The following is a 15269-nucleotide window of genomic DNA, read 5'->3' as shown; positions in this document are numbered from 1 at the left end:
TTACTTGTTATTATAAAGTCAGGGTAAACTACCCAGCATGGAAGATTTTTCCTTGCAAGGTTATTTTCTTGAGTTTCTAAATATTATTTCACATAGAACTTAATTATGCTTGTGTGTGTCTTTTTGTTTCACCTGTGAATCCATAAATGCCAGAGTCAAGCATTTCTGTCAGGAAGAATTATTTTTTTAGGTCAACCTTAAGAATGAGGGTTGGGGAGAACAAAAAGGAAAGCCTTTGATTATATTCCACACCCTCAGTTGATGACTTATAATAATCTTGACTCTGGGCATAGAAGTAAAATTGAAACCTAATCAGTCTATTACCTAAATCTGTCTTTTTTGGTTTTTGTTATTGCTAAAATATTAGTAATAAAAATACTATTCATAGTTTCCTAATAGTCTAAAATTAGTCTTCATTTTCTTTTTGGTCCTCTGCACTTCCATCTAATTTTCAAAGGTACTTAGGAGAAAAATAACAAAAGAACCTTGGAAAGGATCTTAAAGGAATAGACAGCTTATAAGCAGAAGACAAGACGTCTGAGATTTTTCTCATTTGCTCCTTAATGAGGCGTATAGATGATAGGTCTGTCCAGAAAGGAACTTCTGTATAAATGAGTTGTCCTATTTTCAGTCCATTGGAGCTCTCTGGCCTCCCCAAGTACAGGAAGTTACAGGCGTGGGCAGTTAAGTTCTTTGTCAGTGATATCACTTCGTTTTAATTCTCAACATACCAGTCCGTTTCTTAACAGAAAGTTTCACTACAGGCTTGGTGAGATGAGTGATAAAGGCTTTCTTGGATCATACAGATAACACTGGAAAATGACAGAAATAGAGGAAAGAAACAGAGTACTTTAAAAAATACAAGGTACTTGGCTTGGCAGGAGTGGAGAGTTGAATCAAAAACCTAGAGCAGAAGACATAAAACTAAATTATTTGAATAAAAGAATAAAAGGGAAAAAAGACAATTGGTTAGTCTACACAGCCTGGGTTGACCTTTTTAATGGTCTGTCAGTGTTGTCTGTCATGATGACATTTAGTGGGAAAGATGTTGCTTGCAGAATATGGCTTGGCTGCGTGGTATGGTAACAGTGGTCGCTGGTATTTGATATGTACAGCCTGACTTGTAAGTGCTGTGGAGGTGAGGGTGAGGATTTGTCAGGAGCCTTTCACAAATCAAATATTTCTTCTGCTTTCCAGATTTTCACCTGATGGAAGATTAATTGTTTCATGTAGTGAGGATAAAACTATTAAAATTTGGGATACCACAAATAAGCAGTGTGTTAATAACTTCTCAGATTCTGTAGGGTAAGTACAGTCATGTACATTTATGTGGGTTAGTTTGTTAAGGAGATGTTTAATTATAACAATTTAAGTAAAGAAATGAGAGTAGAAAAATTGAAATATTAGACCATCTTATTCTTTCCTCCTAGATTTGCAAATTTTGTGGATTTTAACCCTAATGGTACATGCATAGCTTCAGCAGGTTCTGATCAAACTGTGAAAATCTGGGATATAAGAGTGAACAAATTACTCCAGCATTATCAAGGTAATAATTTCCCTAACAAAAAAATTCAATTATTGAATGGGCTTCTCTGGGAAGGACCCATTCTCCTTCTTGGTGTGTTTTGGCCCTCTCCGTGAGGGCCCTGGGCTGCCTTGGAATTGGCTAGAGAAGAGTATAGTTGGTTCCCATCAATAGCAGGGACTGAGAAGCTGCAGGGAAGAGGGAGGTAAAGGGACCTTAAAAATGATGTTAGGGCTAGAAGAAAATAAGTTACTGTAAGATCTTCAAACTCTGATTATCTGCATTGAGTGAGAAGTCAGGGAATGAAATTGACTCTGAGTTCTGACTCACAGGGAGGTGTGTGAGCACAAATAGGTGTTATAACTGGTACAAACAACATCCTGCTATGCCTGTGTATTGAGGCTAAAAGAGAAGTGAATTGATTTTCTTGGTTTATATTGGATTTATATTAAGTCCACATTATTATTTTACATAAGTAGCTATCACTTATTCAGTATTTAACATGTAGCAGATGCTGTGCTAAATCCTCACAATATTCCTAAGAAGTATCATTGTTACCACCTGTTTTAAAGATAAGGAAATTGAGGCTTAAAGAGAGAAAGTAACTTGCTCAAATAATTGATAGAACTGACTTAGATCTTCCTGCTTATAAGTGCATAGAATAAACTTTTGATTATTGTGTTATACTGCCTCCTATTGGAAGGATGATATCCAGAAATGAATTCTCCAACATGATGGCAGGACTGTGCCCTTCTTCAAATATATCTTCACATTCTTCACCCCTTAATCCCAAGCCACTAATTGGTTACTAAATTAAATTTGAGGCCAGGTCATATACCTTATATGAGCTGGTAGTAATCAACTGTTGGTTATATTGGTAACGTATACAAAAACTTTATAGTTATGTGATCAATAAGATTATCTTTCCATGACAAGGTCTTGTTTTTAGTTATTCCGTCTCACTAGCCAGAAGCTTAATCTTGTATGATGCCAACATACTTACTCGTTTTGATGAGCTATATAGAATTTTGGTGTTGTGGAGATATTGTTGTAATTGATTCTTACTTTGAACCTAATGTTGCTACTAAGGCAAAAAGGGGTATCTTTAAAATTAAGAATTGTTCTCTGAACTTTCTGTTTTTATTTTCTACAAATCAGTTCACAGTGGTGGAGTTAACTGTCTGTCATTCCATCCTTCGGGGAACTACCTCATCACTGCTTCTTCAGATGGCACGCTTAAGATCCTGGATCTCTTAGAAGGAAGGCTCATATATACACTTCAAGGACATACGGTACTAACACTAAGATTTTTGCTTTTTATATATAAAAATATAAAATATTACATATTTTAAAGTGTTGATCCATTTATTATATGCCTTTATTATTTTTCCAGACATGACACACACATTGCTGCTATCACAAAATTTTTTTTACTTCCAAGCCTATGTTTTTATACTCTGGAAGCAACTCTTTAAAATATTATTTATTGTAATTCTTGCCAAAATCAATGCATATTTTTCAGTGGCCATTAAATGAATCCTCTACTGCTGTCTTTATCAGTATGTTGTATAAATTGGCTGGGATGGGTAAGTGTATTCCCTATTGCTGAGCTCTCCCCTCATGCAGAGACTCTCCCACTAACTCTGACGCTCTTTGCCTGTCATGCCCCTCATTTACTGCTTTCACTCATCTGATTGGTGAGTTTAGAAGGAGAAATTTGGCAACCATAGCCCAACACCTTCTGCTCTCCTGCCCTAGAGAGTGAGCCTATTCTCACTGTTTTCTTCTGATACTTTTTGTGGGGAGATCTGCCCTTGTCTCGTGTTGCCTGTGACTTAGTTAGTCAAACCTCACTCATTCTGGGTGTCAGTTCTAGAAAGCCCATTTACCTTACAGATAAAAGCCACATTCTCTTTTTGAGAGAGCAAGCACTTATCTGTAAGGAAAGGTGACATTTTGGTTCTCATATGCCTTATTCCTATGTCTTATTTCTCAAATGATCTAGAACCAAGGGAGGAAGAGGGGTGCTATTTATTGAGCCAATGCAAAGATACCCCCACCCATAGAATGCATTAAAGAGAAATTTTTGTTTGAATATATAAACTATTCTTCCCTTCTGAGTAAATATTCAAACTTCTCTGAATTTTTTAGTATACATCCTTTCCTTTTTTTTTTTTTTTTGATGTACTAGGTACTTCCTTTTAACCAAGTATAACCTGTTTGTATCTAGAAATAGAATGAGCTTTGTGGTCTAGAAGAAAAAGGATTCTTTCTACTTTCATATATCTTGCCTGGTTTCCTGCTTTGCTTTATCATTTATGCTGCAGAAGCATTAGGGTGAAGCAGAAATAGACACTAGCCATCTCAGAAATATGCATATCCATGGATTTAGGAAGAATAAACACAACCAGTAAAAGTAGCTAAGGGTTGAAATATCCATGAAAGAAGTACAGAATAATAGGGGGGAAAAGATAAACACAGTATTTTAGAAGAAAAACACTCTACAAAGAGATGGAATTTTTCATAGTCTGAAGGTGAAGGTGTTTTTGAAGCTACGATAACCGAAGTCTGTGGGATGATCTACTTGGAAAAATACAAGATGTTTTCCCCCAAAACTTTTCTTGTATAGATTAAGGACATATTAAAAACAAATAGAATACATGAATATTTTTGAGATGAGAAGTAATTACTTTTATTTTAACTAAAGGCTATGCTTCATGTGCCTCTAAGTCCAGTCTTGCCCAACTCTGCAGTAATTGCTCAATGTCAAGTTCTCATTACTTCTCACCTAGATAACAGTCCTCCAACCATCCTAACTGCCCCCCAGCCATCATTCTTACTCCAATTCATTCTCACAATTGTGATGCTAATTTTCATCAATCACAGCTCTCCTCCTGTCCATGTCTGTGTCCTGCTCTTACAACTTTTAGTGATTCACTGTTGCCTACGTGAAGGAAGAACTCAGTGAAGCCTGTTGTGGCCAGGAAATGTCCTTTGTTTATATAGTCTCATTCCCATCACCTACATATTTATCATCCAGTCTCTGCTAGTGATTAGTTGAATATAAAGTCCAAAGCCAGAATATCTTAACAGAAATTCTTATCAATTTACACATGTACAAGTTTTTCTTGAAAGGAGAAGAGGGTTATTTTCTTATTAATTTTTAGAATTTCTTTTTTTAGTGTCACTTATTTGTGTTTTAATGTAATTGAATTGGTTCTTTGATTATCTTTATTTTGCCAGCATTAGTTGCTGGTAACTGGGTATGTTCTATCACACTTATTGTATAAGTAATCTACATAAATTAGGATAAAAATTGGTATTCACAATCCTCTTGGCCATGAAAAAGTCTCACCAAGTGTTTTTTGTATTTTATCTCCCTTTGTTTCTTAGGGACCTGTCTTTACTGTTTCATTTTCAAAAGGCGGAGAGCTATTTACATCAGGAGGTGCAGACGCACAGGTTTGCAAATTTTTTAGCTCTCTCTTTGGTTTGATTTGCATAAAGGAATCCCTGACCTCAGCTAAGATTTTTACAACCAACTAGTTTGAATATGTTAAGATTATTATCAATGAATTTATATTTTAATGTAGTGCCATGAAGTCTGCTATCTCATAGCTGAAATAGTACCAGTTCTGATAAGTTTTTGGAACTCAAATAGTTATCTTGTTTTGCTCATTCTTACATATAATTATATATGTAGCTGACACTGAATGCCAATTTTCAGTAAGTACGTAGCACTTCTGCTTAAGTTATTGCCTCATCTTTTGTCTGTATGTCTTGTTTCTTCAAATGTGAAGTTTCTTGAGGACTACAAATATAAATCATTTATATAGTGAATCTGCATTTATTTGAAATTGACCAAGAGTCATTTGCAGCCAAATTTATTGAATAAAGTGGATGATCAAGCCAAAATGGGCTTTGAGAGGGGGAGGGAATTTTAAGATAAGGAGATTTTTTTTTAAATTATTTTAACGCTGCGGGCAATTGTAACAAGGATATTTTCTTAATATGAATTTTAGACTAGATATGAAGCCAATTCGAAATGCTAAATCTCTCCCCTACCACATCTAAAACAAAGTGTTGAGAAATAGTAACATTTTTGAAATAGATATCTAAGCCGTCTGACTACTTTGGGGGATAATTCTGCATATTCACTTTTAAAAAATCAGTTCAGTTGCTTGTACATGCAAGTCAATAACTGCCAATATCATTGACTTTCTTTATAGGTCTTATTATGGAGGACTAACTTTGATGAATTGCCTTGTAAAGCTCTTAATAAAAGAAATCTCAAAAGATTACATTTTGATTCACCACCACATCTTCTTGATACCTACCCAAGAACCCCACATCCCCATGAGGGAAAGATTGAGACTGTTGAAGTGAGTATTTTGTTTATATTTATCCTACATTTTGGCATACATTTTGAGGCTGTTGGTCAACTAGGTACTTGAAATTATACCTAATTATATAAAACCTAGTCCTGCCTTAAAACAGCAGCACTTTGAGAAATAATCAATTGTTTTCCTTAATGTAACTATACACATATGGTAGTATGTAATAGTGTTAAAGCCTCGACGTTTGCTTCTTGAAGACCCATAAACAGTGTTGATAGTCATAGGAAATGAGAAATTAAATCTAAGCCTTCCGGTAACTGTGAAATCTGAACTAGCTTCATATTCTGTGCGTGATTAGGGAGTCATGTGATGGCTGTCATAACAGGGCTGAAGGGCAAGAATTTTTATAACAGTTATTGAAGCTAGGTATCTTAAAACCCTTTTATAGCAAAACAGAAATCTTAGGGAAAGGAAAGAAATCTTTAGGCATTAAATCTAATAATTGAGACCATTTTATTGCTTACTTATATATAGGTTTGAATATAAGAATTTTTTTTTTTTTTTTTTTGAGACAGAGTCTCACTCTGTTGCCCAGGCTAGAGTGAGTGCCGTGGCGTCAGTCTAGCTCACAGCAACCTCAAACTCCTGGGCTTAAGCGATCCTACTGCCTCAGCCTCCCGAGTAGCTAGGACTACAGGCATGTGCCACCATGCCCGGCTAATTTTTTGTATATATATATTTTAGTTGTCCATATAATTTCTTTCTATTTTTAGTAGAGACGAGGTCTCACTCTTGTTCAGGCTGGTCTTGAACTCCTGACCTTGAGCGAGCCACCCGCCTCGGCCTCCCAGAGTGCTAGGATTACAGGCGTGAGCCACCGCGCCCGGCCTGAATATATAATTTTTTTTTAATTTTTTTAATTTTTTTGTTTTTCAGCTCATTATGGGGGTACAAAAGTTCAGGCTCTATATATTGCCCATGCCTCCCCATCCCCCCGAGTCTGAGCTTCAATTGTGTCCATTCCCTAGACAGTGCACATCGCACTCATCATGTAGGTGTGCATAAGTATCCCAAGAATGGAAAAATAAGCACCACATGTACTCACCAGCAAACTGGTTTCCCTGAGTGCACATTTGGGAGTAACACCAACTGGGTATCGGACAGAGGTCAGGGCTGGATGGAAGGGATGGGTGAATATATAATTATCTATCTTGTGGGGGTTTTTTTGACAAGTTCCTTTAGGTCCTGTAGATTTAGGTGTTCTACTCCCTTCAAAGAGAAGTTCATCTTTGCTGGATTCTTAGCTGGCGTTAGCCTATTTCTTACCTTTTTGCATGATTCTTAAGCCCTTTTCTATTCTAAGAGCTGACATCAGAAATCACTATTATCTGTTCATCTGATTTTTTTTTAATTATTTTGCTTTACTACTTCATGCTGCTTATTGTGTCATCATTGTTTTTCTTTTATTCCTTGAGAGAAAGAACGTGATATAATTTGTTTTTCACATTTTTTTCAGTTTCTACAATTATAAGTGTATTTGTTGATCTCCTATGATCACATAAATTATATGTGAACTATATTTTAATTTAACTTGAGTAGTCTTTTCTTGTGTTATCCGAGCTGGTCTTACTCACTCTTGGTGTTGTTTATTCAAGCATCTCTGTGGCTTGGCTGGGCTTGATCAGGAGGAAAATACCCTGCTGCCCTGTCACCTACTGGGCTGCCTTTCTGGAGTGTTGGGTGGCAGAGCTGTAGGCTGAGCCAGCGTCTCCTTACTCCTCACTTCATTAGGTAATGTTTCCAGGACTCCACGCTACCTCAGCATGGAGACTCAAGCCATTTTCGCTGTGATTTACTGTCAGCCCCAGTCCACTAAGAGTGCTGGACTTTCCTTATAATGTCACTGAGTTGTCTGAGTGGCTCTGCTTTGACGGTGCAGCCAGAAAGCCGTAAAACCAGTTGGGTTGCTTTGTATTGCTAGGTCAGGATGATCCAAGCCATGCAAAGCCACTCTCAACTGTATTTTTCACAAATACACTTAAAAATTCTATTAAAAACTGACTTTTCATCATGGAATTAGGTTCAGTTACACTGTACAGAATGTTGGGACTTGTGACTGAAATTTTTTTTTGTGGCCTCAAAGAAGTCGGCTTCTGTGTACACAGTTTAAATTATCTGTAAGCACACATGGTTAAAATTAGGTTAAATTAGGTATACAATGTCATTTATTTTTGTAAAATACTTTCAGACCCTGTGATAATAAAATGCCAGAGAGGTGATAGGATCCTGCATGCATATGAACAACCAATTGTTCCTTTTTTTCCTCAAAAAAATTTCCTATAATAAAGCAAGGATGTAAAGTTTTCTGGACAGAGGGCATTTTAGTATTATGAATAAATAATTATTAAGTGCCAAATTGTGTTTTAAGAATTTTATTTCAAAACAGAGCCAAGAGACTACTTAATTCCAAACTTTCACCTAGAATGGAATGGTATAAGTCTGAATAAAAATTGTGTTGTATTTATTTATGATTAGTAAATTTTACTTTGAAATAGTAAATTTCGTAAATTAAATTTTTTTTCAAAGCTTTAGGCAAGATGAACTTACACGTTACTTTGGAAATATTTAAAAACTAGAAAAAAGTGTTTTGAGGTTAGTATTCATGATTTAAAGAAACAGGTATTATTAAAATATGTAGAATAAATAGTATGTAAGTAAAGGAATTATTTTCTTTCTAGAAAATTTTTCTAATTTTCTCATTTTGCAGTAACCATAAGTATTTCATTTCTGAGTTTGAAGCAAGATAGCATTTCTATGATTCGTATTTTATTATGTTTTCCAAGAGGCTCATTTGAATTGTACAGTATCATTCCACTGGGGAAAAATTGGCGTTTTACAAAAGCCACCCATTTGCCAGTCTTCAGTGCTTCCCCTGCAGTTGTCTTAGATCTTGGGTATCAGCTGATTATAATTCCTACACGGACAGAGGGGGTGATAGCCAGATTGCTTTTAGAGTAGATGAGAAAAGGCGGCCACATGAAACATCAAATCCTCGCTGTGTGAAGCAGCCCCCTCCTGAGTTCTTTCTACCCTTCTAACTATAGATCATTTGTAGCGATCCTGGCCTAGGCACTCCATCTTAATTAGGCCTAGGCACTCCATCTTAATTAAAAACATGAGAGCAACGCCTTTTTCTTTTTTGGGGGGGGTGGGGGTAGGAAAGAAGCCTAATTTCTACACAAGGTATCTTAACCCTGCCCACGTTGTGCTATGGCATATCACTAGTTCATGCTGACTTTATCTTCTTCAGACTGTCACAGGCTGAATTGCACTTTCCTGCTCCCAGACAAAACCAAACTTTCCTTCTTGAAGGGGAAATTGCAGGTGTGTGCACGACACTTTTCTCCTAAGCAGTCCCCTCCTCTTTTGCATATTTTGATGGGAAGACAGTAGAAGCTTCTAAGGGATGATGATAGATCTTGGTGACAGTAAGGCATCAAAATATTTATTCAAAGAGAATTGCAGAATATTATAAGAAGGGATTATAATTAGTTAAGAAGAATTTATTAATAAAATAATTGTTCTGGTGGCTTTCAGTTTTATTATGACCATTCCAGATTACCTTAATCCATAAATTGCATATAGAAGTTCTGTGTGATATTTAGCAGGAAGGAAAATGTCCTTTAACTTAACCAAATATTTATATAATAGAATTTTCATGATAGTCTGACCATCATGATTCATTGTTGAAAACTACAAGCGATCAATTTAAGTCTTCAAGTCTGAGATTGCGTTTTTATCTCAATCTTCTAATAAAGTTAAAAACATCACTATTTATGATTTTTAAAAAATGACCACTTGCCTACCTATCTTGTATTTTAGTTCTAGCTATGATACATGTTTATAATGTTTTAGGCCTCAATAAATGTTCTCCAGAGATTACATGCTAATAGTGATAATAATATTTAACACATATACAACACTGTTATAAATGCTTTACACAAATTAAGTAATTTAATGTCCCGGAAATCTCTACGAAGTAACATTTTTATCCCCATGAGACACTGAAGTGTATGTTAGTTAAATATTAAAGGTAGTAAATGGCAGCACTAGAATTTCAACTCCGACTCCATTCTGTGTTTTTAACGTCTTTGATGTAATGCTTCAATATAATCAAAATTAAATTTTATCCTGTTAACAGATATTAAAGTATCTGTGTCCTGGATGTTATACTAGCTTTAGAGTACGCAGCACTGAACAACGTGGGCATACTCCTTGCCCTTGGGAAGCTTATAGACTAGTGAAGGGATATGGAAACTGTTAGTAGAGGTGTCTATGTTCATGGACTCTTCAGTATCATGGACACACAGAACCTCAGAGTGTGATGTGGGATCGTACCTTTGAGGTCATATAGGCTAACCTTTTCCTCATTCATGAATCTCAATTATATATCCTTGTTCAGCCATGGAGAACTCAGCCTCTCATAAGGCAGCCCACTCCATTTCAAGGCAACTCTAATTCTAAAAGGGTTCTTCCCTTTAATGAAGATTGGGAGCTGGAAGGTACTGTTACTACTTCTGGAGGTTAGCTAGCAAAGAATTTAACTGTGTCAACCCCCTCGGCATATTTTCTTTGTGGAGAGGACTGTAAACGTTTACTTAGTAAGAATTTTTGGCTCTATTTAGTTTATGTGGCAGCAAATTGTTCCACAATGCAGTAAAATACTGTTAGTTTCATCAAAAGTTTTCCACCTTGTAGAAGGTCAAGAATTTTTCATGAGAGGTGCTGATTCTTTCCATGTGATTTAAATTTTTTGAGCAGTTCCAATTTCAGATGGTGAAACCAGGTTGTATTTTCATAGGTAAACAATTTCCTAGCTACACTAGGTGGCAGTAGATTAAAGAGAATAAAACGTCTGCAAGCAGTCTCTTTGAACAGCAAGCCTAAGATTGAAAGGAAAATAATCATCCTGAGTTTTCTTATCTTTGCCTCAACTCCAGACTCAGAGCTACCAGGAGGAGGCTGTTCTGCTGTCTGGAACAGCCAGAAAGAAATAAAGGTTTTGACTAGCTGAGCTGGTAGCTCATTCTCACCTTGCACAGGTTTATCCCTTCTTTACTTTAACATGGCAATTACCGGGTATGTGCACAGCCCCCTTTAACACATTGGCTGGATAATTATAAAATGTTCTTACTATTTCTAAAGCTACAGCTATGTCCGTCAAGCATAAGTGCTTTTAAAACCATTGCACTCCTCTCATCACTGGCTCAGCCCTCATTGCTGCAGTCCTGGACTATTGCGGTTGTGTCCTCACTGCCATCCCTAATTTATTCTTGATATTCTACATGTTCCTGTCAGATTACTCTTTCTGAAGCACATTTAGCCTCCAACTTTCTGTGCCTTCCCAAATTCCTTCACCCTTCACAATTTGTCCCTTGCCAACCTCTCTTGTCTCTTCTTTCTACTCCTATGTAAAAGCATTGTGTCAGTATTCTGCTGCTATCCTGAGGAATGCTCTTTAACTCATCTCTGTTGGTCTGTTTTTGTTTTTATTTTCTAGACCTTTTTTTAAAGCGCCCTCTTAAGCTGTGGTTCCTCCATAGGAAGCGTTTCTCACTATCTAAGTGCAGCACTTTCTTCTTTGAGGTTCTTCAGTAGTTGGCACTGTTCGTCTGGCATAAAGTTCTGTTATCTTTGTTGCCCTTTGTTTCCTTCTTTATATTCATCATGTTTGAATTTTTTTGATCGTTTTGAATTCTGAAATAACCTCCCTCAAAGGTAGTCACCATTCTAGTAATCATTCTCTTGCTTTTCTTTGTCACTTTAGTATATATGTTTGAATCTACAATTAAATATTGTTTAGTTTTAAATGATTTTGAACTTCATATAAATTGAATCATTGAATATTTTTTGTAACTTGCTTTTTCCATTTTTTCATTTTTTTATTTTTTAGAGACAGTGTCTCGTTCTGTCTCCTAGGCTAGAGTGCAGTGGTCCAATTATAGCTCACTGCAACCTTGAACTGGGCTCAAGCAGTCCTCCCTCCCAGCCTCCCAAGTAGCTGGGACTACAGGTGCGCACCACCATGCCCAGCTAGTTTTTGTATTTTTTGTAGAGACTAGATCTCACTATATTACTCAGGCTGGTCTTGAACTCCTGGCCTCAGGCGATCCTCCACCTTAGCCTCCCAAAGTGCTGTGTTGGGATTACAAGAATGAGCCATCTCACCCAGCCCACTTTTTCATTTAAAATTAAAATCTGAGATTCATAATATAAATTCTGAATTCATGTAATCATATGTTGTTACACATAGTTCTATTTCATTTGTTTCCACTGCTGTATAGTATTCTAATGAATTCATCACAGTAGTAATTCCCACAATCTCTTTTATTGCTGACAGATATTTGGGGTGTTTCCAATTGTTTTTTGGCCATTACAAAAAAATGCTGCTATAAACAATGCTGGCATTATTGAGCTTTCTAGTTTTTGCAATCTAATAGGTATTAAGTGGTAGTTTGCTTTAATTTCTACTTTTCTCATTACTAATGTTTCTGAATATCTTTTCATATGCTGATTAATTATTAGGTTTTCACTTCTATAATTTTTTTCCTGTGTTGCTGTCCTTTTTACATTGGTTTATAGGTTTGTCTTATATATTTTAGATGTTTGTCCTTCCTCCATTTTCAACATCATAATATCTCCTCCTCTTCAGTTAGCTCATTGTTAACTTTGTGATGACCATTGTTAAACAGAAATCCTGAATTTTGGTATAATCAGATACATCAGTTTTGGGGGGGTTGTATTGTTCTGTTTTGCCTTATGGTTTTGCTTTTGCCATTTTTAAGGTAATTTTTTCAGCCTCTGTTTACAATGATATTCTTATACATTTATTTCTATTAACTTTAGAGTTTTAACATAACATTTAGCTTTCTAAATGCCCACCTTTGTATGTAGTATTAGGCAGGAATCCATATAGTGAGTTTTTCAATTACAGATTGAAAGTTTTTTCAATTACAAATCACCCTTCCTCTGCTGATTTGTGGTGCCATTTTTCTCTTATATTTATTTTCTATATATACAACACTCTGCTTCTGAGCTCTTTATTATATAGCTTCCTATTTATTTGAGCTTTATTTAATAGCATGTTTTATTCTTTTTTTCATAAGGTCTTACACATCTTTGTATGTTTTTTCTGATGTATTTTTAAAAAATCTTAAAGTACTGTAAATGGTGTCTTTTTAAAATTTACCTTCGTTGTTTTTTTTTTTTGTTTGGAGACAAAGTCTTACTCTGTCACCCCGGCTACAGTGCAGTGCAGTGTCATCCTTGTAGCTCACTGCAACCTCAAACTCCTGGGCTCTAGTGATCCTCCTGCCTCAGCCTCCTGAGTAGCTGAGACTACTGGCACATCCCACTACACCCAGCTAATTTTTCTATTTTTTGTAGAGCCGGGGTCTTGCTCTTGCTCAGGCTGGCCTCGAACTCCTGAGCTCAAGCAATCCTCCTGCCTCGGCCTTCCAGAGTGCTAGAATTACAGGTGTGAGCCACTGTGCCAGGCCTAAAATTTACATTTTCTAATTGTGTGCTGGAAATGCAGTTGATTTTGCATATTGATTTTGGGTCTAGAAATCTTCTTAAGCTTTCTTATTAGTTCTAATTATTTAGCAATATATTCTTTTGGGATTTCTTCATAGATAATTATATATGAATGACTATTTATTTGTTTATTTCTAATTCTTACATCTTAACATCTTTTATTTCCTTTTCTTGTCTTACTGAACTGACTAGGATTTTTTTCTGCATCTTTTAAGGTGGGTCATTTTATTTTATTTTTAGTATCCCTTTGTAGATAAATTTCATTGATTTTTCTAAAGTGAACACAGTCTTTTATTTCTGGGATAAATTCAGCTTTGTCATAATGATCTTTTCTTTTACATTGATAGGATTGGTTAGGCTAATATTTTACTAAAAATTTTTGTCTCCCTATTAATGAATATACCAATATATTTTAATTTTAGAATATATTAAGAAATATACTCTAGGTTTTTACAAATAGCATTCGGTTTCTAATGGTATAAAAATCTCATATGAATTTTTTTTATGTATACACACAGATTAATCCAAAGCTTGAGGTAATCGATTTGCAGAGCTCAACTCCCCCTGTTGTGGATATCTTTTCTTTTGCTTCTACCACAGTAAGTTTTTTGTTTTTTGACATTTAAGTGGTGTTTAGTTATTTGGCACAATCCATTTTCTTTAAGAAGCAGGGGGGAGGGGATAAAATGTGGGCTAAGTAGCCCAACATTCTAGTCCAGAAAGAACCTTATACAAGTCACATTTACAATGTATCTGAATGGCCACAAGGGGGAGCAGCACCAATTTTAAGGACCCTGAGCTCAATCTAATCCATACTCACTGTCTCATCTGCCACCCAGGTGACATTTCACATGCCATCTCACAGGGCAGATTCCCTACTACTTTGTCATTTGTCTTTCAGAGGTGCTAAACTTAACTTCTAGTCTTCTCTCTAGAAGCTATAGGAAAAGCAGTCAGTTCCCTTTGTTAATCTCTTTTGATGGATTCTCCAGAAATTCAGAAGTATTTCTAATACTTGCAATTTTGTTTATAAAAATCATACATATATAATTTATTTTTTCAAATAAATGCATTTATTTAACGTATTAAAAGTCTTCAAAGAGTAGAGTTTTAGCTTTTCAATTTAGAAGTCTGCTTAATCTTTTCAAGGCAAACCTTTGACACAGTTGATTCTGCTAGTCAGTGCAAAACTAGTTGTAAGAACAAATGAGAAGAACAGCCTAGTCTTTGACACTGCTGTTAGAGTGTCAATTTAGTTGAATATTTTGGCTAAGTTTTTAACAGTGGCCAAATAAGAAAACAAAAAGCCCTGACATATGACATTACAAACTCTCCAGTAGTATTTATTGTAGAGGAATTCTGCAGAGGAATAGTCCATTTTGGGTCTATCCTATACCAGAAAGCACTCTAATTATTTAAGGGTCCTTTCAGCTTTAATTCACATCAGAGAAGACTTCTAGATCTCTCACAAGAAGTTTCAGTGACAGAAACCAAGTGAGGGTAACCAAGGGGCTGATTGTCAAAGGGAATTCAAGGTATCACTGGTAACAACTGGGACTTCAAGCTTCTCTGTGGTGTTGTCTCTTACAGTGTTCATGTTTATAAAATAACCCTATCAGCATTTCTGCCTTAATAACTTATTTATGGAATTAAAAATTAACTAGACATCTAAAACTTGCCACAGTGCTTGATTTATAGTAGGTGACCAATGCATTTATGTTCAATGAATTACTCAAAATGCATGTTGTTGAAACTTACAAATTCTGGTGAGTTAGGTTTTTCTCCCTAAAGTAAGAGGGAGCAAAATATAA

General features: G+C 35.8%; 1 protein-coding gene across 2 annotated transcripts in view; it reads left to right on the top strand.

Moving 5' to 3' along the window:
* POC1B (POC1 centriolar protein B) overlaps positions 1 to 15269 on the top strand; it is a 90289-nt gene that overhangs the window by 40264 nt on the left and 34756 nt on the right. Inside the window, exons 5-10 of one of the 2 annotated variants that reach the window (XM_069491261.1) lie at positions 1198 to 1305; positions 1431 to 1546; positions 2684 to 2817; positions 4919 to 4987; positions 5755 to 5907; positions 13977 to 14057. In XM_069491261.1, coding sequence (XP_069347362.1) covers positions 1198 to 1305; positions 1431 to 1546; positions 2684 to 2817; positions 4919 to 4987; positions 5755 to 5907; positions 13977 to 14057 — 661 coding nt within the window. The remainder of the gene's footprint in view (positions 1 to 1197; positions 1306 to 1430; positions 1547 to 2683; positions 2818 to 4918; positions 4988 to 5754; positions 5908 to 13976; positions 14058 to 15269) is intronic. The other variant, XM_069491262.1, reaches the window with a different exon arrangement.

Source organism: Eulemur rufifrons, chromosome 16 (assembly GCF_041146395.1).
Source record: "Eulemur rufifrons isolate Redbay chromosome 16, OSU_ERuf_1, whole genome shotgun sequence".
NCBI classification, from domain to species: Eukaryota; Metazoa; Chordata; class Mammalia; order Primates; family Lemuridae; genus Eulemur; species Eulemur rufifrons.
This window is presented reverse-complemented; position numbering and strand designations above follow the sequence as displayed.